The sequence below is a fragment of the Scyliorhinus canicula genome, chromosome 3, assembly GCF_902713615.1.
Source record: "Scyliorhinus canicula chromosome 3, sScyCan1.1, whole genome shotgun sequence".
Lineage (NCBI taxonomy): Eukaryota > Metazoa > Chordata > Chondrichthyes > Carcharhiniformes > Scyliorhinidae > Scyliorhinus > Scyliorhinus canicula.
The window spans coordinates 126,816,361-126,842,450 of record NC_052148.1 but is presented as its reverse complement, the minus strand read 5'-3'; the positions used below and the strand labels follow the sequence as shown (position 1 = coordinate 126,842,450).

Sequence of the window (26,090 nt, the reverse complement as noted above, 5' to 3'; positions counted from 1 at the left end):
ATGTGACATGAATCCAAGATCCCGGTTGAGGCCACACTCATGTGTGCAGAACGTAGCTATAAGTTTTTGCTCGGCAATTCTGCGTTGTCGCGTGTCCTGAAGACCGCCTTGGAGAACACTTACCCGGAGATCAGAGGCTGAATGCCCCTGACTGCTGAAGTGTTCCCCGACTGGAAGGGCACATTCCTGCCTGGTGATTGTCGCGCGATGCCCGTTCATTCGTTGTCGCAGTGTCTGCATGGTCTCGCCAAGGTACCACGCTTCGGGACATCCTTTCCTGCAGCGTATGAGGTAGACTACATTGGTCGAGTCGCACGAGTATGTGCCGCATATCTGGTGGGTTGTGTTTCCACGTGTAATGGTGGTATCCATGTCGATGATCTGGCATGTCTTGCAGAGATTGCCCTGGCAGGGTTGTGTGGTGTCGCTGTTCCGAAGGCTGGGTAATTTTCTGCAAACAATGGTTTGTTTGAGGTTGCGCGGTTGTTTGAAGGCAAGTAGTGGGGGTGTGGGGATGACCTTGGCAAGATGTTCATCTTCATTGATGATGTGTTGAAGGCTGTGAAGCAGATGTAGTGGTTTCTCCGCCCCAGGAAAGTACTGGACGACGAAGGGTACTCTGTCAGTTGTGTCCCGTGTTTGTCTTCTGAGGAGGTCGGTGCGGTTTTTTGCAGCTTCACGTAGCATAAGCTGCTTCCTTGATGTATATTCTGACAAAGGAAGGTTCAGACTTGGAGATAGATTTAACACATTTATTGAACAGTTAACAATTCTCCTACTTGGGTTCGACTCTCCTGCTAATCTTACTATAGTAACTCGATCTAACTAACCAGTTTGCTCTAATCCACGCAGTGGGTGTGATGCTTCCTGATCTGCCCCTGTCTCTCTGAGTGTTGCCTATGGAAAGAGGAAGAGCATGTGTGCCCTGTCCTTTTATATGGGTAGCCCCCTTGTGGTAGTGTCACCTCTGGGTGTATCTTGACTGCCCATTGATCGTGTCCTATCTTACTGACCTATTGGTTGAATGTCTGTGTGTCATGATGTCTCTGGTGCTCCCTCTGGTGTCTATTTAGTCCCAGTGTATTTACATTAACCCCTTGTGAATTTGCAGTCCCCTCGTGTATCTACATTAACACCTTGTGCATTTACAGTGATGCATATCACCACATCAAGGACATTGAATTCAAACTAATGCTGGATGACTGAAAGTCTCTACAGACAAGCCACTAAAAATCTGTGGGCAGCTTATGTCAGATGAATGAAAAAAGCCATTTCTCTTCCATTCCAGGTCCTTATTACAGTCCTCACATTCAAAGTGGGTAACATTGCGTTCTGCATCAATACCAGCTCTCATTGTAATTATGTTAACAGACATTGGGTGGAATTGTATCATTTTTTGAGTCGGTGTCAACTCAGGCAAGAAAAGCAGTGTAGCCACCCTGCTCTTGACACTTTAGTCAAACAAAATCCTGGAGGCGGGTCCAGAACATCACAATGGCGGGGTTGGCTCTGAATGAGTCCACCCTGCCAGCGTCAACTTTCAGGAGATTTTCAAAGTTGAAAAAAGGATTGCCTCCATAAACACAGAAGCGTCCCCCTGCACCCCCCCCCCAATGGACATGGGAACCCCCCCCCCGGAACCTCCCCGACGGAAAAGCAACTCCTCAGCACTGTCCCTGGCATCGCAGTGCCAAGATCAGTGCCCGGGCCCTGCCCGGGTACTGCCTGGGCATGACCCGCTCGTCCAGGGGATGTACGTACCTGTGTGTCCTCGGCATGGAATGTTAGCCAGGCCCATTTGTCAGGCCCCTGTTTATCAAAAGTTGTCGTAAACCCCACTGACAGTACATCAGTGGGAGTGAGGGGGGGGGGGGGGGACCCCAACATGAAGGAATAATATGTAAATATATGGTAAGGGAGTTCCTTGCCCTTTTTGGTGGGAACCCTTTATGTCATTGGTAGGAGGCGGGGACAATGGGTACAGTAAATCCCACCACTTAAAAGACACTCAGGGATTCCCGTTGTATTCTCTGCCCCCACCGATTTCCCCGCCTGTCAAAAACATGGGCGGAGAATCCCAGCCATTATTTAGGCTAAGATAGTAGATTCCATTATGTTGTCACATTTAGCTTACCAACTAAAATAGCTGATATCAGGATTTCATTGTAGACTGATGTTTTCACCAATTTCACCATGAATCAATTTGAACTAAAAGCATTGCAAAAATAAATCAATTCTTTTCACAAATTATTTGTACTGCAATTTTACAACATTTTCTTAACACTGACCCTTTAGAAATAATGACAGTCCCTTTCAACTGAATGCTGTGATTATGTATGGATGCAAAAGCATTTGGAGAAAATCAATTTGAGGGCAGCACGGCAGCACTGTGGTTAGCACATTGCTTCACAGCTCCAGGGTCCCAGGTTCGATTCCCACTTGGGTCACTGTCTATGCGGAGTCTGTAAGTTTTCCCCGTGTCTGCGTGGGTTTCCTCTGGGTGCTCTGGTTTACTCCCACAGTCCAAAGATGTGTAGGTTAGGTGCATTGGCCATGCTAAATTGCCCTTAATATCCAAAAGAAAAATGGTCAGGTGGGGTTACTGGGTTACAGGGACAGGGTGGCGGTGCAGGCTTAAGTAGGGTGCTCTTTCCAAGGGCCGGCACAGACTCGATGGGCCGAATGGCCGCCTTCTGCACCGTAAATTCTATGATTCTAAAAGTGGTGGCATAGTGGCATTATCACTGGACTAGCAAACCAGAAATCCAGAGTAATGCTCTGGGGATTCGAGTTAGAATCTCACCACGGCAGATGGTGAAATTTAAATTCAATAAAAATCTGGAATTAAAAGTCTAATAATGACTTTGAAATAATTGCCAATTGTTCTAAAAACACATCTGGTTTACTAATGCCCTGCAGGGAAGGAAATCTGCTGTCCTTACATGTGTCCTTACCTGGTCTGACCTACATGTGACTCCAGACCCACAGCAATGTGTTTGGCTCTACTGCCCCTCGAGTCAATTAGTAAATAGCCAGTGATGCTCACATCCCATGAACAAATTTTAAAAAGTGACAAGTACCGACAGAGAGCAAAAAAAAGAAAAAGAAAGTAATTTCCCACATCGTTTCTCCTGGTCTCCTGCACTGAAACTCTATGAACCGTTTACCTGGAGGTTCTGATAATCTCCTGACAAGAGTTATGACATGAGTCTGGGAAAATCCCTATGGAATTTTAGATCCAGTCATCTATTCAGTTTTGTACTGTTGAAATGATTTGCACCAAGATGAGGAACTGAGATGAAACTTTTATTTGTCAGTGTTAAAATAAACAGTACAGCACAGTTAGAAGCAGAACAATCTTTGTCTATTCCAAATTAACGTCTTAACCTGGCTCAATTTTTAAAAATCTACTTCTTTCGCCTCTGATTTTATGCACCCTAAATAGATTAATTCATATTAAAGTATCAGCAGTTTTGTGGTGTGGGCATTATTTATCGAAGGGCAATGGATGAAACCTTGGTCGGAAGTGTAGAATGGATGACAAGAACAGAGGTAACCCATTTTATGCGCCGTCTAATTTTTTCTTCCGTCATGTAAATTAGGCTCTTGATGCACTGTTGTCCATTTCACACTCCTGTTCAAGATACATTTACTCACCCTGTGCCACTTAATGCTCAAATACAAAAAGTGTTTGAGTTGGAATAATAATCAACTGTAATCTGTTTAGTCACTTGGATAGTCTGAAACCAATATCTAATCTGAAGTTCCTTATTTAAATTTTTTTTTTCAAACTTGCTAACATTTTACTCTCTTGAAGAACTTGGTGCTGATTTTCCTTCCTTTTTCCACATTGTCACAATATCAGCAAGCAATGATTTCTAGTCACCACAAATCTGTTGCCGCTACCACCTAACCACAAACCCCAGGTGAATTCCTTTAGGCAGTTCTCTGAGCTAAATCAGCAAGACTCCCAACTGCATTGGGAAAACCTGCTTTAGGGGAATAAGCAAAATGCATTCCATAAGCATGCGAAGAGACAAAGGTCTGCTCTCCTGCATGCTCCACTCCATATTTAATCAGATTGTATCCGCTGGAGTTTGGAACAGTAAGAGGTGACTTGATTGAAACATGTAAGATCTTTGGCAAGGTGGGTATGATGAGGATGTTTTCTCTTCTGGGAGAACCGAGAACTAGAGTCACTGTTTAAAAATAAGGAGTTGCTCAATTTAAATGGAGATGAGACAAAGTCTTTTCTTTCAGAGAGTCGCGAGTCTTTAGAACTCTCTTCCTGAGAAGGCAGTGGAAGTAGAGACTTTGAATATCTTTAAGGCAGAGGCGATAGGTTACCAGGGGTAGGTAGGATGTACATTTGAAGTACTATTAGATCAGTCAAAGAAAAAGAGTATTTTTATAAAATCAGCCATGATCTGATTAAATGGCGGAGCAGACTTCAGGGGCTGAATGGCCTCCTCCTTGTTCGTATAACAGCACATGGATTCTCAAAATAGCCATAATTGGCAGTGGCAACAACTAATTGACAAGAAAATGTGCACACAAAACAATTTCAACAATTATTCTCAGTTTTCAAAATGGTTCCGAGATATTCCTTTGGAAAATATGTGTGTTTATCCGAGAAAGTGGAAATTTGATGATTGCGTCAGGACTTTGCAGAGTAGTCTGACAATAAATGGAATAGTCCAGATACGTGGAAACATGTCAACATGGCCATCCAAAGGTAATGCAAAGTAACTACCTTTAGTGTTCTACGAAGCCATGGAGTGATTTATTCCACATCTGCCTGTGTTGCTTCATTTATACATAAAACACGTCTCATAAATAACAAGCATTTTTGTGAACTGTATTTTTATAATCAGATGGCTGCACACCACTTCAAGAATCTGTATCAGTAAGAGTATTTATGAGTTTCTCCGAGTGATAGATTATCAGTGGCAACAGGAATTATAAAACTGAAGATTCAAAAATCATTGCCGTCACGTATCAACAAGCAACAGCGCTAGAGAAGACTGGGGATGGGGGGGTGGGGAGCAATAGAAAAATTCATTCAAAATGGGAGCAACAGGATAAATTATATTACAGTGGTATGGTTTGGTGATTTTCAATACAGGTACAAGACATTATTCTCTGGGAACATAGCTATGGAGATCAATCTTTATATTTATTCTTACTTCAGCCAACACTGATACAGACAGAAATTGTGTAACTATTCTGTCTCTGTCATGATTTGGAACGAAAAATAAATTTGTAACATTTGATATTTGATTCACCAAATGCCCTCAGATGTTTTCAAATTTCCTTCTCGTGTGGTGGATCAAAAAACCTTGAGCGTTGAAAGGACTGAAAGTCCCTACACTACTATGGTTGGCCAGGGTTACAGTGGGATCAGCCAATTTATATAATGCTAGCTGTGCCCGTATGGCCACCACTTCCGCATCTCCTGGGGGCAGGTGTTGTGGGTGAACTGGGGGGAGATAATGAATCATGGAAGGTTGCTTAGGGATGCAGTCAGGTGAACAAGTGCTCAAAAGTTGCAGCCATGCAGTCAATTATTCTCCTTTCTAAGAGAGACGATGTTAGAAAAGATAATTATCAGGTGGGGCAATGGTCTTCGGCATGCCGAGTCCCGCAGGTCCTCGAATGACAGGCGCTGCAGGTACTTGCGAGGTCTCACACTGCTCTTCCTTTGCACCTCCTCCTCGGCCTGTTGGGCGGCCAGCTCTCCATCCTCAGCCGCTACCTCCTGTTCCTCTGGGGCACGCTCCACTGCAGCAGCTTCCTCCTCCTCCTCGAGCAGCTCCAGCTCGTACAGCCGCAGACGCCCCCTCCCCACAGCTGCGGCGACTAGTAGGAAGGCCACCATTGTTGGTTAAATTCCAATATCCATTGTTTGCAGGGCGTGAAAGGCTGACATGTTAGTCTGATGCGCACCCCCGTGCCAACTAGCTTCAACAGGCTAGACGGTGGCCCCGGTTGGCACTGAGGACTCTGCATGTCCCCCCTCCCCAATTCCCGTACCCATGGGGCCTTTGGCCCTGATGCCCATTCTTGATGCCATGAGTATCATTGGCTGTCATTGCCCATCCCAGCAGTATGCTCCCCAGCCGCGGGCCAGGTGGGCCGCATGATGCCCCGCCGATGGGTGGAGGCCAGTTTGGGGAGGTACGGCGGAGGGTCAGGTGTGGGAGAGGGGGCTTGGGTAGTGAGATGGGTTAGTGGGGGCTGGTGTGCTGGATTGCTGGGGTGAGTGTGTGGGGCCTGGGGTGTGGGTGTCAGGGGTGCGGCCACTCATATGGCTGGTGTCATTCTGCAGACCCAGAGGCCAAGGTAAGTGGTCAGTAGGGTGTGCACTAAGATGCTGCCTTGCAGGCCAAGACAATGGTGGTCTGTGCCTGGACACCGCCCCAGTCCCATGGGGGGTCACTCCAGCCCCAAGCCGATCCCCGGGTTCACCCGCTCCCCTCCTCCCAGCCCTGGCAGGGCTCCAACCCAGCCAATGTCCAGCCAGGTAGCTTCTCCACGTCCTACCTCCTCTCTCACCCTCATCAGCCTTAGCGTCTGCTTCTCGATTTTTAAAAGCACAAGTGAATCTTGCCATTGGGATTTCCTCCCAGCGGAGGTGGAGAATCGTGGAGGCCCTGGAGAGTAGCACGTCAAGCCCACTAATGATATGCCATCAGCGTTTGCAGTACATGCGGAGAGGAACACTTTGGCGCCATTGTCGAGGCACCGGAAAATTGTGATTTGGCGTGAAACCGACGCCGCCATGATTTTGCCATGAAAACAGACTGTCCGCCCAATTGCATTTTCAGATTCTAGTGGCAGCCGATGGAGAATCCGGCCCAGTTAGTTGAACTGGGATTTTCTGCACCATATGTTCGGCAATGCAAATAGTTTCTTGCTTGGTCTAGGTATTTGATAAATGTTGGCTAGACCATGGACAAGTACTTCTGGCTCTTCAAGCCAGCAGGATCTTCTGGTCCTGCCGATGGCATACCCTGCTGCAGGTTCCCTAGGGTACACGTAAAGGACATGCTGAGACGCATGAGGCAAATTCTACAGCGGGTCTTTAGATTGTAACATGTGTGTGCAAGGCACCTGGCCAAAGAGGACAATGTGTAGGTGCAGGGTGCGATGTGAGGGAAATGCGGGCAGGTGGGTTTTGATTGGCTTCTATGGGAGTGGCAGAAGACAGGACGGGGTGCATTGGACCTCAAGCTCTCACCCCCGTCAAGCAGTGGGCAATGGAATTATCTGAGGAGGTGTAAAAATGGATTATCTCTGTGGTGGAAGTTGGCATGCGACAACCAAGGGAGCCCCTAATGCAAAACGATGGTCTTGTAGCAAGTGAGTCATCCCTCTTCCCCAGACCACTCCTTCCCAAGATCTCACCATGTGTCTTGCCTTTTGTCTTGCAGGATCACCATCAGACCATGCCGGATGTCTGGGGTACCTAGCCCCCAGCCACATCCAAATACACACCGGAGAACCAGTCCTGTCGGGGACAACACTGACCTCTCGGCACTGCATTCACCTGCACCTTCTACCATCACAGGTTTGAGTGAAGAGACTCCTGGGTCACCTTGCTGACACACATCGCAAATGCTGCAGCACATCAGGAGAAGGTAGGGATTCTGAGAGAGCCGACCGTTGGAGGGCAGTCCAATCCCAGGAAACAGCTGTAGTCCAGACAGATGTTGCACATCTGGAAAGTATGATCCCATCAGTGATGGTGATGCAGTCGCAGAGTCAGTATCTACTGCATGCCCGGTTCTTCCTGGCCATCCTCCTCATCCTCCTGGTCAGATCATAGATCATAGAATTTACAGTGCAGAAGGAGGCCATTCGGCCCATCGAGTCTTCACCGGCTCTTGGAAAGAGCACCCTACCCAAGTTCAACACTTCCACCCTATCCCAATAACCCAGTAACCCCACCCAACACTAAGGGCAATTTTGGACACTAAGGGCAATTTATCATGGCCAATCCACCTGATGAGGCGTGGCTTTCTGCCTCCTCCTCCAGAATGTCCTCTCTCTGCTGTGCGATGTTGTACAGAATGCAGCAGGCCAGTACAATATTGGAGACTCTCCTGGGGCTATATTGGAGAACCCCACTGGAGCAGTTCAGGCATCAGATGCACATCTTGAGGAAGCTGATGCACCACTCAATGCGCTCCTAGTTGCCTCATGGGCATCATTATAGCGCAGGGGTGGGCAAACTATGGCCCGCGGGCCGCATGCGGCCCGCCAAAGGTTTTTATGCGGCCCACCAAGATCAAGTCATTAAAAAAAAAAAAATTTTTTTTTAAATTTTATTTTTATTTAAAAAAAATTTTTTTAATAAGGTTAATGGGGGGGGGGGCTGTTGGGTTACTGGTATAGGGTGGATACGTTGACTTGAGTAGGGTGATCATTGCTCGGCACAACATCGAGGGCCGAAGGGCCTGTTCTGTGCTGTACTGTTCTATGTTCTACATGAGGCGCCCAGAATCATAACCGGGTGAAGCGCCATTTTTGAAAAGTAGAGAAAAAGAGGGCTAAAGGCAGGATGCCACCGGGGGAAGCGCTGAGGTATATGCTGCACGCTAATTGGTTACAACCGGGACTATTAATTAATATACTATGCGGCCCTTTAAAATTGTGAATTTCTGAATGTGGCCCTTGCACGGAAAAGTTTGCCCACCCCTGTTATAGCGGTTCTCCGCTTTGATCACTCGAAGCTGTCGGGAACCGAAGAGCACGCCAGGATGTATGTGCCGTGCACACTGCGTGGGTACCAGGCACAGACATGCATGATGTGCAGCTGAAATGTAATTAAAATGAGTATTCCCTTGCCCATCCAGATCCACAGGCTACATGTTGTCCCTGAGTTTCACTTCAGCTCCACCCTCCACATGCCCCCACCCCCCCCCCCCCCCCCACCCGCAGCCATGGATGAGCCGTGTGTTATCTCACCAGCAGATGGCATCTGGTTGTGTGGTGGAGAGGGTCATTGTGTGCCACCAAATGCCTGCATGTTTAGAGGTTTGTGTATGGGTACGTCCTACAGATGGGGGTGAGGCAGGGAAGTGTTTGTCTGCTGGGAGTGCAGGTGCAATGTGATGTGGGTCCTAGTGTTATGGGCCAGTGTTGAGAGAACACCAAAGTATATCATGGAGTTCATCGGACCTACAACGTTTAATAGATTTTGGTTACGGGGAGTACAAGGGTCCACTCTCCAGGTGTTATGCAACAGAGACCTAAGTATTTTCAAAACAAAACAATGTTTATTCTATGAATTCAGTGAACACTTTATAAACACACAGTTAACAGTTTATCAACTACCAACACTGATGATGCCCCAGATACAATACTCTATAGGTAACCCTTAATAACTTTCCTAACAACATCCATTAGTCAAAAAACCCCTTTTAACAAAGACAGCAGGTTTGAAATCTCTACAGAAAGCAGGTATCACGTTTAAATTATCAAGTGATCTGAACACCTTTTTAAACATAGAAAGAGAGAGAGAGAGACTCCAACATCCTTGTAGTCTGAATACAGCTTTCAACTGAAAACAAAACTAAAACACACAGCAGCTTCCAGCTCAAAACGAAAGTAAAGGACAGAATCACATTCCAGCTCCACCCAAACAATTACATCGCTGCAGTCATTTAATAAAACACACTTTTCTCAAAGAGACCCTCACATGACACCTAGGTGTGACACACAGGTTGTGACAACCTGTGCAGGGGATGGGAGCAGGGGTGAAGTGGGTAGGCAGGGCTTGGAGACAGCAGATGGTCCTGTGGAGTGGGATAGCTGATAGTGTTGCTGGTGAGGCCTCCTCCCTGAGGGGGACAGCACTCCAGAGTGGGTGCCAAGGCCACAAATCAGGTGTCCTTTATTTGGGGTCAGCTCTGCTATTGCCTTGATCCCCTGCAGTGGGGCACAATTTTGATGAGTTCACTGAGTGGCAACACCTGGTATGCCACTAATGGATGGCATGGTAGCACAGTGGTTAGCACTGTAGCTTCACAGCGCCAGGGACCCGGGTTCGATTCCTGGCTTTGGTCACTGTCTGTGCGGAGTCTGCATGTTCTCTCTGTGTCTGTGTGGGTTTTCTCCGGCTGCTCCCGTTTCCTCCCACAAGTCCCGAAAGACGTGCTTGTTAGGTAAATTGGACATTCTGAATTCTCCTTCTGTGTACTCGAACAGGTGCCGGGATTTTCACAGTAACTTCACTGCAGTGTTAATATAAGCCTACTTGTGACACTAATAAAGATTATTAATTGATCAGCTGCGGTCGGAGGGTCTCCGGAGAGGCGAACTGGGTGAGCTCCCAAATAATCAGAGGCTTTGTGAACATTTGCAGGATACAGTGAGTGGTCAGGAGAGTGAGCAGCCGGGGCCTGTAACTTGTACCAGATGGGTGTGTTCAAAACAAATACTGCAGCAATGGTGGTCTGAACCAGGCCACCCCAATCGCAAGGGGGCACCCCAAATACACAGAGCTGTCGCCAAGTGTCAGTCGCCAGTGATGTCCCTTCCACCGCCCCCGGCCCTGGCAGCCACACCCAGCAAGCGGTACAATTGTTTTCTTTTAAAAACAAATCTTTTTTTCCAATTAAGGGGCAATTTTGCATGGCCAATCCATCTACCCTAAACACATCTTTGGGTTGTGGGGGTGAGACCCATGCAGACACGGGGAGAATGTGCAAACTACCCACGGACAGTGACCCGGGGCCGGGATCGAACCCAGTTCCTCGGCGCTGTGAGTCAGCAGTGCTAACCACTGCACCACCATGTCGCACAAGCGGTACAATTGTTAACAGTTTTTCAAACTTTGCTTACCTTCTCTCTCCCCCTCAGCAGCCGGGCCTCCAGTCCCCGTTTGAAAGTACCTGTAGTATATTTTGCTCATGTGACTTCCGCATGAGAGGGGCAGAGCATCACAGAAGTCCAGAGCATAGTGGGGCAATCGCGTTAATCACATTTAAATGAATGCAAATGCCGGTTTTTCATGCGCCGCCAGCGTGGGGTGCAAACCTCATTATCGTCACCAGCGAGGGCCGGAGAATGGCACCCGAATCAGTGTTGGGCACAGACTTCGAATTTGGCATGACGCCTGATTCTCCGTCCGATCGTGGTTCGTATTTGCGACATTGCGAGGTGGAAAATTTCAACTTAGAAAAAAGAAGTCGCTGACAAGATCTGTGCCGTAAGAAAGGGAAGAAAAACAACTTTCGAAGAGGATTTTATGAGCCAAAAGAAGGAATCATCGACAGAGATTCAGGCACATACACCACTGGGAGTGAGGATAGGAAAAATATTGTTGACTTCCAAGTAAAAACAACTTTCAAGAAAATACTTGGACACCGTACTGTTAGTAGCAGGGCATCAGCTGGTGCAAGTAAAGGGGTTTTGAAAATTAAAAGCTATTGGACAATTGCAAATTACTGGGGCTGTACTTCAAACATGGGATCTGAGTTTTCAGTACACTTACCGTTGGAGTGGGCAGAGTTGTGGAGACTGCGCTTAAGGCACTGAAGTGAGCCGGAGGAATGCAAACCTACAGAGCTGCCAACCTACTGCCCAGCAATGGATAGTAAGGCACCCAAACAGCTGGTCTGCTTGTGCGCTGCGAGTGTTTCTGTTTTAAACAGAGGCAAAATAGGCAGCAGGGAAGACAGGCTGTAGGCTGAGCAACACAGATCGGGGTGCTGCAATCCAAAAATGGTGCGAAGGAAAGGCACCATGGACACGTTTGATGAGGAGGAGGAGACATGGAACTTTTATGAGGAAAGTTTCCAGTCATTCCTTAAAGCCAATCAGACACCAGCAGACCTGAATACTGCGACCTTTCTCAGCTCAGTTGGGAGGAAGACATTCATGTTGCTGCAGCATTTAGCGCACCCAGCTAAACCTGAAGACAAGTCACATGATGAGTTAATGAACGTCTTGCAAGAACATTTCTCGCCCCGTCGACTATTAATAGCTGAAAGGTTCCACTTTCACCGTTGTGCACAGGAGGAAGGGGAAAACATTTCACACTTCGTTGCATCACTGCAAAAGCAGCAAAGTATTGAGAATTTGGCCAGACTTTGGATGTTACACTTTGGACCGATTAGTTTGTGGACTCAGGAATGACACTATCCAAAGGAAATTGTTGATTGAATGTGCATTAATCCTAAAATCTGGTTTAAAGGTTGCAACAACTATGGAACTTGATGCAAGTGAAGCTTTGCTGATTGGAGTTCAAGCCAAAGTCCATTAGATGGAGTCTGTGAGAAGCAGGTCCATCAAGAACCTACCATGTTATTGCTGCAATCGCCATGGTATCGCCATGTTATGTTTCAGTACGAATATGTGGGGATTTCAAAACGGCTATCAACCCTGTCGTATGTGCTAATTCGTACCCTTCATCACTTATCAAATATCTTTTTGCAGACCTCTCAGGTGGGCAAAAATTTAGCAAAATTGATCTTTCCTAAGCCTATCTGAATGTCGCTATTCAGTCTCGCCGTTACTGGCCATAGTAACACATAAGGGCCTATTTTAATATCGGATAATGTCAGTTCCGGCTCTCTTCCAACAATCTATGGGTCAAATGAGTGGGCTATCAGGTGTGCAATGCTATCTGGATGACATTTTGATTACAGGTTCGAATGATGCAGAGTATTTAAAGATGTTCTTGCAAGACTGCAACTACATAATCTCAAGGTCAAGAAAAAGAAGTGCAAATTTTTTACATTTTCAATTCACTATCTTGGACACGTTGACCAAGACAGTCTGCACAAAGTACCTATGAAGATGTTGGAGATCCTGGATGTTCTACGACAACAGAACGTGACTCAATTAACGTTCTTTCTTAGATTCTAAAATTGCTGTGGAAAGTTTGTACTGCACTTGGCAACAAAGGCTGAAGAATTTATATACAGATCTGGTGATGGGGGTGGTGTTGGGACTTGATTCAAAAAGGCACTCTAACACAAGAGCACAGAAAGAATCAGACCGTAAACCCTATCTTGTCAGGCATCATGAGTTGACCGTACAAAATGGGGTATTGTTGTGGGGTATTAGGGTAATCATTCCGCCGTGTCTACGAAGTGAAATCCTGGAATAGCTGCACGAGGACCATCCCGGTGTACTTAGAATGAAGCAGTTGGTGAGAATCTACTTCTGCCGGACCGGATTGGATACCCAAATAAAGGAGAAGGTGGAGTCATGGAACCCCGGTCGAAGGATACATGTTTTTGGTCATAGTTGACAAGCATTCAAAGTAGCTGGAGGTTGCCATCATGAAATCACAACTACGAAACAGACTATAAAAAGGCTTGAGGAGGTATTTGCAAGAATCAGGCGACCTGAATAACTCATGAGAAGTAGTAGTGCCCAGTTCACATCAGCCAAATTCGAGGGCGACCTAAAGGGGTGCATCCACCATATCAAATCTGTCCCCTACCCTCCAATTACCAACAGCTTAGCTGAATGTTTCATACAAACGCTCAAGCATGTAGTGAAGGTTTTGAGGGATAAAGGCACTCTACCTAAACATGTTAAAGCTTTTTAATGACATACAGAAACACTGCACATTCAACAACACAAAGCTCACCAGCTATTCTTTTTTTTAAATATAAAAGATATTTTATTCCAAACATACACAACATCAATAGAATACACAGTCCATCAAAACAGCCAACAGTTTGTACAGCCTTCCCCCTTCAATCCTCCCCTCCCCCTCCTTCCCCCTTCCCACGATGAACATCTCCTTAAATAAGATCATGAATGGCCTCCACTGCCCCTCGGAACCCTCTTCTGACCCCCTCAGAGCGAACTTAATTTTCTCCAGCCAGAGAAAGTATTCACCGCCCATTCTAATATTCCAAAAGAAAACTATACACACAGTTCAACCTTTTGATCCCCCCTTCTACTTCAGAGATAGTCAGGCAACAACATCAGATGCAAGTGGCTGGAAGCGAATAACATTCCAAAAGCAGACTCTGTCGCCATGGAGAATGTGTTCTTGTGAGAAATTACACCTCAGGCAAATAATGGACTCCAGCATTTGTATTAGCCAAAATGGGTCCAATTTCATACACTGCACAACCTGATGATGAACGAATTTGGCATCAGCATGCTGACTAATTATTGTCTGAATGTAGTGACAGTACAGAATCTGCACCAGATGTTTACACCACAGAAATTGTGGATAGTGACATGCCCGACTTGAGGACTACAACTGCCAAAATTACAGAACCTGTAACGACAGAATCATCCACACAACCAGTTTCTGATTTGGTTTCATCAGATGTAACACTGACCAGTGTACAGGAAAACACTCCTGGTACCCCTAACAGCTAAGTTCCTGAACCTTGTGTTCTGCCAAAATGAGACAGACGTCCACCCAAGACTATCTTACATTTGTATCCGTATCATAACAATGTTAGTTATGGCAAAATGTGTTGGCTCTGTGTTAAAGTGTTTGATTAAATAAAAATGCTGGAGGCACTAAAGGAGTAAAAAGGGAGGGATGATATGTATCAGAGTAATATCATTGACTGGTGTAATGTTACATGTTACACAATGTCATCGGAGCGTTTCGGGGGCTTTTGGGGAGTTCACCATTATACTCTGTTTGAGCAGCATCTTGTAAATTAAACCCCCTGTACCATGTTGTACAAACTTGGCCTGTGCCACCTCAGATGCTTTCTCTTTGCAGCTATAACAAAAACTACAGTGGCAACCTTTCCTTGGATTGCTACCTGTCCATGGTGGAGAGGCTGGAATGTTCCGTTACCCATAATGGTAAGATCAAACGGGAGGAATCAGACAAAGTGCAATCCAAAACAAGTCCAAGTTCTTAATGGCGGATCAGGCGGAAGATACTTGTTTGGTGTCAACGGCTGCGATGGCGAGTGAAGACCGCAACAGTAGGAACATCCCCAATTGTTGAGGTTCCCTTGTCACTGGAACTGGACCTATTCTCTGTCAAGGAGCTGGTTTAGCACAGGGCTAAAGAGCTTGCTTTAAAAGCAGACCAAGGCAGGCCAGCAGCGCGGGTTCAGTTCACGTATTGGCCTCCCTGAACAGGTGCCGGACTGTGGCAACCAGGGGCTTTTCACAGTAACTTCATTTGAAGTCTACTTGTGACAATAAGCGATTTTCATTTCATTTTTCAAGGACCACGTATCTGATTATGTCCAACGGTATACCCACTTTAAAAGATGTCTGGTACCAGGCATCTACCTAGCGGAAACCAGCATACTCCTCACACTGTTGATGGAGTTTTTTAGGTGGAAAATCATGCTCATTAGCGAGTGATCACTGAAAAAGACGACAACAGAGAATATAATAAATGGGAAATCCCATTGACAGCAACGGGACCAGAAGATCCTGCCACCAACCTCCTGCTGCCGAAAATCATACCATGGGGGGGTCAGAGAATTTTGCCCCATATTTATGGTTCATCTCTAATTTACTTAAGAAAATGATATGGTTCTTCGCCATGAAAGGCTATAGTCTATCAGAATATCTCGTGTGGAGCCCATGTTGTTCCCACAACATTGCTGCTGTTGTCCTTATTGGTGGGAGAAAGGTGCTCTTGAAGTAACTTTGGTAAGCTGGAGTGCATCTTTGCAGAACTCATTCTGCAAGTATGGTGTGCGTGTTGAAATAGGTCAATTCCAAGTGGCTCTGTAGTCAAATAGCAGGATCCCTGATCAAGGGAACTGCTTTATCCTGCATAGTCTCAAGTCTCTTGAGTATTGTTGCAACTATACCGATCCAGGTAAATAGTGCGTGTTTCATCACTCTTTGGACTTGATAGTTGGCGATTTGTGATAGGTTCTGACGGTCAGGTATTGAGCCAAACATTGCAAAGTATTCAGTATCGATCCCAGTTCTGCTATTGTACCCCAGTCTGGATGTGGCTGTTCAAGTTCAGCTTATGGTCAGTGATGACTCAAAGTTGTTTATGGTGGTGCCATTGAAGTTCAACAACAAATATGAGGCTGATCGTTATCTGCTGATTATGTGGTGCAAATGTTATCTGCTGCTCGTCAACTCAAGCCTGGATGGCACCCAGGTCTGCAGTTTGCTGGCATGGGCTGTTTCATTATTGCACATCTATGAATAGTGTTGAACACTTGTGCAATAGTCAGTGAACTGCCCACACCTGGCCTTATGGTGGAGTAAGGACACAATGGAGCAGCTAGTGATGCTCAAGTCAAGGATGCTTCCATGAGGTTGTGACAACTGACCTCCTAAAATCACAGCCACTGTTTTCTAGCCAACCGAGGCAGTTCCACTGAACCTCCATTTATAGAATAGAATAGAACAGTACAGCACAGAACAGGCCCTTCGGCCCTCGATGTTGTGCCGAGCAATTATCACCTTACTCAAACCCACGTATCCTCCCTATACCCGTAACCCAACAACCCGCAACCCCCCCCCCCCCCCTTAACATTACTTTTTAGGACACTACGGGCAATTTAGCATGGCCAATCCACCTAACCCGCACATCTTTGGACTGTGGGAGGAAACCGGAGCACCCGGAGGAAACCCACGCACACACGGGGAGGACGTGCAGACTCCACACAGACAGTGACCCAGCCGGGAATCGAACCTGGGACCCTGGAGCTGTGAAGCATTTATGCTAGCCACCATGCTACCGTGCTGCCCGTGCATTTGTTTTGCTGGGGCTTCTTAATGCCGTATTCAGTCAAATGCTGCCTTGACTTTGATTTGATTTGATTTATTGTCACATGTAGCGAAGTACAGTGAAAAGTATTTTTCTGCGGCTGAGGGAATGTACACAATACGTACGTAGTAGACAAAAAGAATAATCAACAGAGCACATTGAGACATCGGCAAAACAGTGATTGGTTACAGTGCAGAAAAAGGGGCCAAACAAAGAAAATACGTGAGCAAAAGCAGCGTAGGGCATCGTGAATAGTGTTCTTACAGGGAACAGATCAGTCCGAGGGAGAGTCGTTGAGGAGTCTTGTAGCTGTGGGGAAGAAGCTGTTCCTATGTCTCGATGTGCGGGTCTTCAGACTTCTGTACCTTCTGCCTGATGGAAGGGTCTGGAAGAAGGCAATACCTGGCTGGGAGGGGTCTCTGACAATGCTGTCTGCCTTCCTGAGGCAGCGGGAGGTGTATACAGAATCAATGTGGGGGTGGCAAGCTTGTGTGATGAGTTGGGCTGAGTTCACCCTGTTCACACTCTGCAGTTTCTTACGATCTTGGACCGACCAGTTGCCATACCAGGCTGTGATGCAGCCAGATAGGATGCTCTCTATCGCACATCTGTAGATGTTTGTGAGAGTTGATGCAGACATGCAAAATTTCTTTAGTTTCCATAGGAAATAGAGCTGTTATTGGGCTTTCTTGACTGCTGCATCAACATGAGTGGACCAGGGCAGACTGTTGGTGATGGTGACCCCCAGGAACTTAAAGCTATCGACCATCTCCACTTCGGAGCCATTGATGCAGATGGGAGTGTGTGTCGCGCTAAGCTTCCTGAAGTCGATGACTAGTTCCTTGGTCTTTCTGACATTTAGAGAGAGGTTGTTTTCGGTACACCATTCAACCAAGTGATTTATTTCCCTCCTGTAGTCTGAATCGTCGTTGTTTGAGATATGGCCCACCACAGTCGTATCAACCAGAAACATATAGATTGAGTTGGAGTTAAATCTTGCCTCACAGTCATGTGTGTATAGGGAGCACAGTAGAGGACTGAGCACACATCCATGCAGGGCCCCGATGTTGAGGACTATTTGTGGAGGAGGATGTTATTTACATTCTTCATACATCACCAGGGGTTTAACCACCAGTTTAACTCTTCTTTCTGACAGTTATCTCTAGTTACACTCTCATTAGCATGATGGCGCTGGAGCGTCATGAGAGCTCTCTTACACAGATACACTTCTTACATCTCCTATAACCGTACACATTTCTTAAAACTTAATTCTAACACTAACACTATCCATGTACTTGCATTGTGTATTTTATGTTTGCCCTATTATGTATTTTCTTTTCATGTATGGAATGATCTGTCTGAGCTGTGCACAGAACAATACTTTTCACTGTACCCCGGTATACATGACAATAAACAAATTCAATCCAATCCAATTAACCAAACAACCTGTAACCAAAAACATGCGAATCTCAAGAACATTTGCCTTTGACTCTAATATTAACTTGGAGGCAAATGCAGTGCAGGGATACTCTGCTGTAACATGGCCAAAATAGAAGTGTTTTCAATGGACCTGACTGACACTTTCATACAGCGTATTTTAATTTCATACAGCGTTATTTTCATTTTACTCCTGGGTTTGGCATCGAATGCGTGGCAACACACATGATAAAATCTGAATTTAGTAGTTAAGGGTTCAATCCATTGCAGAAGGGATTTCACAACACTTGGGAAAGGGGGAGAACAGGAAGTGCTCTGTAAATATCTCACACTTTGAACTGCAGAGAAAGCACAGGAGACAAATGATGTTTTGACATCCCTAGCTATCCAGGATGATGACTTCCCAGCTACCAACTGTGACAATTAAATTTAATTGATTCTTATGTTACATAACAATCATTCATGTGAATATGTCATCATCTTCACAGTGATAAGTTCCAACTTCCTTACATTGTCAGTAGTAATTCATATTTTTTCTCTTCAAATCCTTCAGGAATTTGGCAATGGTTGCTATACCACAAGATGACAAATCTTCACAGCAGCTCATTCCTTCTGTGTTTGTACCATCACAGGACTCATGCTTGCCATGCACTGATAGTGATTCTGGGTTTTTACCCAATGACCCACAGCCCACAAGCCATCAAGAGCAGACAGTGATGGCAGGGACCATAGTGGAAAGTCTGCGGAAGAGAATCTTTCATTCTCACTCCACAGTATAAATATTTCCCACTCTCTCTGTCTGTTAGCTTTGACAAAGAGTCATCGGACTCGAAACATTAGCTCTTTTCTCTCCCTACAGATGCTGCCAGACTTGATGAGATTTTCCAGCATTGTCCCTTTCGGAAGACAATCTATGCTCTCGCCAAGCTCAGCTCAGCTGAACACAGGCTGCATCCTGAGGGCTGACAATGAAAAGCATAATCACTGAGGGACAACAGAAAATTTTCAATGTACTGTCAGGATTCCGTGCACAATATCTATGACTGCATAGAAAATGAAGATTTTCACCTCAAGCATGACTGGGTTGGTGGCGACAGAACAGTAAGGATATATTTATCTATGATATACTGGCCAATCCTGTGCAGCATTAATGACAGCAATCAAATACATCCATCTGGGCCTTGACCACCATGACACCTTAATCTTGGTCTTGCAGGAGGACCTCAGCAGAGTGGTAGGAGTGAAGTATGACTGGTCCATGAGAGGGATGATGGAGAGAAAGAACATTAAAGTGGGGATGGCACTCAAAGAACCCCTCTTTTCACTCATTGCTTCCCCCTTAGTTAGTGCCCAATGTGCTGTCTCCAGTTGTAGTTCCAGTCAATGCAGTCTTTGAAGGTATCCTCACAGGTTCCAAAACCTGGAGATAATAAGAGCACCTCAGCAATCAGTACAGGGATCTGGGTAGGCAGGCTCTACCTCTGCTGGCTTTGCATCAACGTAGGAGCAGTAGGGAAAGGAAGAGTACAGCTTTGTAGGCGCATATAGGTGTTTGACAAAATCACTTGTTGAGTGACTTATCTGGTAGTCATGCAGCTGCCATTACATTACCTTTGAGTCCCACTGCTTTGGCTAATTAGGAGTATCATCAGGCCAGTATGAATGGGTATCACTTAGCAGCCATCCTTTAAGTCTGCTTACAGATCCAAAGATATCAGATAGCTTGGAGAGCTGCAGGATGAAATTGGAGCTTCCTTGGAGTCTTGCACCAATCACAAATAATCCTGCCTGATTCAGAGGTGCATGGATTGGCATGTGTGTGTGTTCAATGATGCCCTGCACCTATCAGAAGCAAGTCAGAGACACAAACCTTAGCACCCACTCATTCTGACTGGCATCATTGTAGCGAGGTTGACGAATGCCAACCTTGGTAAACAACCCATCAGAGACATAACGCAGCTGACTGGGAGATACTAAGAACATAAGAACTAGGAGCAGGAGTAGGCCATCTGGCCCTTCGAGCCTGCTCCGCCATTCAATGAGATCATGTCTGATCTTTTGTAGACTCAGCTCCACTTTCCTGTCCGAACACCATTCAAAAAAGTTCAAAAAACTATCTATCTTTATCTTGGGTATGCCTCTGTGGAGCCCTGGGTGTTGGATCTGGAGACATTTTATTTAAGGGCAGTGCCACTTTCAGAGACACTGGTAATATGTGGCCATTGTGTTTAGGAGGGAACAAAGATTTCTTCTCAAAGGCTGCAGATGTCTGCCACCCACTGATGTGACAAGCTCAGTCTCTGATAACTCTGCTCTTCAGGGAGGATAAGGAAGCTGAGCTGCTGCTTGTGTGCCCCATAATGCAGGTAGTGTTTCTTCCAACTTTGACCCCTCTGCTGCCTACCCTGTCTCCAGGGCTCAACATTGCAGGCTCTTGTTGTTCCTGATGGTTATCTTGCTTCTTATCCGAGGTATAATCTAAGCTTGTCAGGTTTTCAGCCACCTTTATCTGAATCTCAATACCTCAAAGGTTCAGAAACTAATCTCTTAAAGCAGGGGCTGGTTTAGCACACTGGGCTAAATCGCTGGCTTTTACAGCAGACCAAGGCAGGCCAGCAGCACGGTTCAATTCCCGTACCAGCCTCCCCGAACAGGTGCCGGAATGTGGCGACTAGGGGCTTTTCACAGTAACTTCATTGAAGCCTACTCGTGACAATAAGCGATTTTCATTTCATTTCATTTCATTTTTCAAGTACTGTGGACACGTCTTTGCCCAGTGATAGATTTTTCCAATTCTGGCCTGTTCAACATCATCAACAGCAACTTATATTTATGCAGGAACTTTTGATATAATGAAACATCCCAAAGCACTAATAAAATATATTAATTAGGCCTCATCCAGTACTGCATCCAGTCCTAGGTACTATACTTGAGGAAAGATGTGAAGGCATTGGAGAGAGTACAGCAGAGATCCACAATAATGATTCCAGGGATAAACAACTGTAGGTATGAAGTTAGATTGTAGTGGTTAAGTCTGTTTTCCTTGGAGAAAAGAAGGCTGAGAGGAGACTTGATAGAGGTATTCAAGATCCTGAGGGGTATGGACAGTGTGAATAGTGAAAACATTTTCCCAATCAAGAGAGCATCAACAACTAGAGGGCAGGTTCAAAATGTATTATTTTTTTAAAATTGAAAGTACCCAATTCAATTTTGGTTTCAATGAAGGGGCAATTTAGTGTGGCCAATCCACCTACCCTGCACATTTTTGAATTGTGGGGGTGGGACCCACACAGACACAGGAGAATGTGCAAACTCCAAACAGACAATGACCCGGGGCCAGGATCGAATCGGGTCATCGGCACCATGAGGAAGCAGTGCTAACCATTGCACCACCATGCTGTCCACAGGACACAGGTTCAAAATAATTGGCAAAAATATTACAATGATGTGAGGAAAGGTTTTCCATGCAGAGGGTGGCTGGAGTCTGGAGTGAAGTTCCTGAGAGGTTGATCGAGGTATTCGAAAGGGAATTGGATTGTTATCTGAAAAGAAAGAATGTGCAAGGTTACAGGGATAAGGCAGGGAAGTGGGACTAGGTAGAATGCTCTTTCAAAGAGTCAGTGCAGACTTGAATGGGCCAAATGGCCCTGTAAATAGTCTATGAAAGCACGTCATATGAGCATTATAAAACAAGGTACGATACCAAACTACAGAAAGCATGGTGGTTAGCATAAATGCTTCACAGCTCCAGGGTCCCAGGTTCGATTCCCGGCTGGGCCACTGTCTGTGTGGAGTCTGCACGTCCTCCCCGTGTGTGCGTGGGTTTCCTCCGGGTGCTCCGGTTTCCTCCCACAGTCCAAAGATGTGCGGGTTAGGTGGATTGGCCATGCTAAATTGCCCGTAGTGTCCTAAAAAGTAAGGTTAAGGGGGGGGGGGGGTGTTGTTGGGTTACGGGTATAGGGTGGATACGTGGGTTTGAGTAGGGTGATCATTGCTCGGCACAACATCGAGGGCCGAAGGGCCTGTTCTGTGCTGTACTGTTCTATGTTCTATGTTCATTGCTGACCTAATCACGCCACCACTGAAGGCACTGTCTTCAGCTGTCAAAACCTTAAACTCTGGTATACTCTCCCTAAAACTCTCCTCTTTCCTCCTTTAAGATACTCCTTAAAATCTACCTCTTTGACCAAGCTTTAAGCCATCTGCCCGAATATCTCCTTTTGTGATTCAGTGTCAAATTTTATTTATTACGTTAAAAGTTGTATATTAGATATTTTATTGTAGATTAGATATCAGCTGGGAGCAATGCATTTTCATTACTCTGTTTGTCTGACCTTCACCGAGCTCTATGAGTGACCATAGAACCTTAGTTTCATTACTATTTTTGAGAAACCCATCAAACCCTTGAATGTGGCATTAGTATTGAATGTAGATTGAAATATTGCCAGAATTCAGTGATTAACATATTTAGTTTGCTGCCTCCTCTGAGGGGGATACTTGTAACCAGTTGAGCATGTTCAAGTTAAAGCTGGAAGTTGGCAGGTTTGAGATGGCTTGTGGATATATACACAGTTTTGGCCATTTGTAAATCCCACCCAGGCCATTCCAGATTTTACGACAGTTTAACTGATCAAGGCTATTGGGCAGAAACACAAGAAGAACGTGATACAAATTTTAGCTGCAATTTCAAATTCAATCTATTGTTCTACTAAACAGCCAAGAGAATGTAATATGAACAATTTCATCAACTGAAATATATTTATATCAAACATAAAAGACTCAATTTTTATGTCTTGTGTCAACAGGCAGATCTGGCAGGATTGAGGCAAATTCCACACAAATGCCACTGATCTCAGCAGGGTGAGGTCCATGCAATTTTAATTTCCAGGCCTCAACTACATGACGACTTCTGCTTTAACCAGCTTTGCAGATATATCTCTGGCTGACTGGATTTTCCAGGCTTCAAGAAAGCCAGCAGCTTAAGGTAGGTGAGAAATACTTCCCTCAATGCGCTAAGCTCTCCATGCCATGTGCTGGTACCCCTCAAGGTCCTCCACAAAATTCCTACGAGCTACAGTAGGTGAGTGCTGAGTGCTCCCTGTCTGAATGAAAACCAAAACTGTCAATCAGACGGACCTCTGGGTGTCAAAGCAAAACTCCACAGCAGGTAGTGAAACTGGAGCTCCTTGGTTTTCTGGCAGAAACTCCACCTCCCACCCACCTGCACATCCCCACCTTATCTAGATTCAACCACACTGTGAGCCATGGCAGAGTTAGAGATACAAGGAGAGAGAGAGAAAGGATATAAGGCAGGGGAGGTAGTTTCCTGAAGTAGCAGCTTAATTCACTGACAGGTCCATCATATTCCATGACATTTAGTGCCATCATTATTTCACTAGAGCCTGTCCCATTACCTTTCAGACAGCTGGAATAGATTTTGGTTGCAGTTTGAGTACCATTCAGCTGGCACCTGTTGCTGTAGAAACCAAAAAGGTTGTAAACGTCTAGCATCAGGAGCCCAGGAAGCATTCTGAGAATTAGTGCTGACAATTATAGAGGTGTGAAAGATAATCCTAAACTGAGAACGCACAACAGGGTGGATGCTGAGTTTGTGAGAAAAATGAATGATGAGCAAGTTGGCAGCCCATTTTATATATTTCTCAATTATTAGTTCCATTGAATTTATTTGAGAAAATAGTAATATAATCATAAATTATGCAGCATACAATAGGTTTGAAATGACATCTTATGAATATCAATGTACAACACTTACAGTATTCATGAGAAATTTTGTATACTGTTTTAACAGAGGTGTTAACATAGTTTAAATGGATTAACATCTCTGTTAATATCACGCCGTTAGCTCAAGGTCAATGAACACAAATAGTAAATCATCAGGTTCAAAATCATGATGAAAATGGTATCAAACAAACCAGATCATGTCCAAACTTAAATACTTACAGCTTCCAAATTTCAAGGGGCAAGAATGTGCATCCATTGGAAAATCCTCCAAGTGCATTGGGCACTCTGCCTGGACAGTAAGCCTGTGAGAACACACATTCAATGACTACCTAAAATAAACTGCTGCTGTTATACAGTATGACATGTCATGAGCACTTTTATCGCATGAGGGATGGCGTGTATAAGTGAGGAAGTCTTGCACCAACTGTAAAGGGCATTGGTGAGATTGCACCTAGACTATTGCATGCAGTTTTAGTCTCCTTATTTAAGGAGGGATAAACTTGCATTGGTGACAGTTGAGAGAACGTTCGCTAGATTGATTTTGGGGATGCAGGAGTTATCATATGAGGAAAGGTTGAACAGGTTGGGCCTACAGTCATTGGAGTTTAGAAGAATGAGATGTGATATTAAAGCATATACAATTCTGATGGGGTTTGACACAGTAGATCTTGAGAGGATGTATCCCCATGTAAGAGGATCTAAAACTGGGGGCACAGTTTAAAAATAAGAGGTCTCCCTTTAAATGGAGATGAAGAGGAATTTCTTCTCTCAGAGGGATGTTAATCTTTGGAATTATCTACCCCAGAAAGCAGTGGAGGCTGGGTCATTGAATATATTCAAGGCGAGGTGGACAAATTTTTGATTGACAAGTGAGTCAAGGGTTATGAGTGGGCAGGTAGGATGGATAGTGGAGTTAAGGCAACAACCAGCCATGATCTGATTGAATGGTGGAGCAGGCTCAAGGGATCAAATAGCCTACTCCTGATTCTGCTCCTATTTATTATGTTCTCATTTACAAATGCACTTTGAGAATTGCGTTGCACCATTTATAATTTTTTTAGCCTGCAAACCTGTGGCATTTGACACTGTCAAAAGGAAAGTAAGGCTAATTAAACTGGCAGAGTTTCTGCGGACTTTACCGACATTAATAGATGTGCCAGACAGTTGTCTTCTTCAAGGTCATATAACTCTAGTTGTACATAAAATGATCTTACTGCACTATATGAGGACGATGATTAATCAATTAGTCACAGTAACGTGACATCAATGAAATACAGATACACACTTCAACTGTTTCAGATAATGCATACATCACCAAATATGAAAACATGTTGATGTTTATCCTGTAAATGAATCATTTCACACAACTGAACTCGACTTCAAAATAAAATAATCACTTATTTTGCAGATAGCACAACATTCAGAAATGTAGTAAAGAGTGAGAAGAATAGTAACAGGCTTCAGGAGGAAGTGGATAGACTGGGAAAATGAGAGGATACATGATCGGCAAAATTTAACACAGAGTAGCATATTTGCTAAGGTATGGGGAAAGACTAGGGCAGTAGGACTAACCGGATAGGTCTTACAAAGAACCAGTCATGATGGGCCTTCTCTGTTACATGATTTAATGTTCATGCAATCTTTGCAATTTATTCCACTAAATCTAGCAAAAATATCTCCTGGGGTCATATTAGGAGCAAAATTACAAAATTAGAACAAAACCACAGGACTAGAAATTTGGCTGTGCCCATTTTCCAAGTGCAGAGTGGGTAGACTTCATTTCCTGCCATTGACTTTGATTGCATTATACTGGAGTATATTCATCATAATAAGTTCAAGGTCGAACAACTGCTAACTTCACAGCAGCCCTGAGGTAAGCGACCCATGGGTCGCATCTGGGATAATGATCAGGAATCTGGTGGTACAGGAGGGGGGTCAAGGTGGGGACAGATTGCAATGGAAAGGGAGTAGTAGTGATTAGTTTCTTTCGGTACTCCTCCTGACACCATGTTCAGTTAAGTTACTTCCTGGCTTGGCCTTAGAGAAGGCCCTGAAACAGGTTCAGCCGCATGAGGAAAAGGGTTACTACTGGCTTCAGGCATCGTTAAACAATGCATATTTTTGTCTTCATGCAAAAAAGGTGGGTGGTGCATTTATAACTGGAATTATGCACACGCCTCTTATTCACCATTAAGGGACCTTTCCAGTTACAGTT

At 45.1% G+C, this 26,090-nt stretch overlaps 1 protein-coding gene across 9 annotated transcripts in view; it reads right to left on the bottom strand.

Annotated features, from left to right (window-relative positions):
- LOC119962946 (gamma-aminobutyric acid receptor subunit alpha-2-like) overlaps positions 1–26,090 on the bottom strand; it is a 379,650-nt gene that overhangs the window by 139,754 nt on the left and 213,806 nt on the right. For all 9 annotated transcript variants that reach the window (XM_038791279.1, XM_038791280.1, XM_038791281.1 and 6 more), the window contains one exon: positions 24,095–24,177. In XM_038791279.1, coding sequence (XP_038647207.1) covers positions 24,095–24,177 — 83 coding nt within the window. The remainder of the gene's footprint in view (positions 1–24,094; positions 24,178–26,090) is intronic.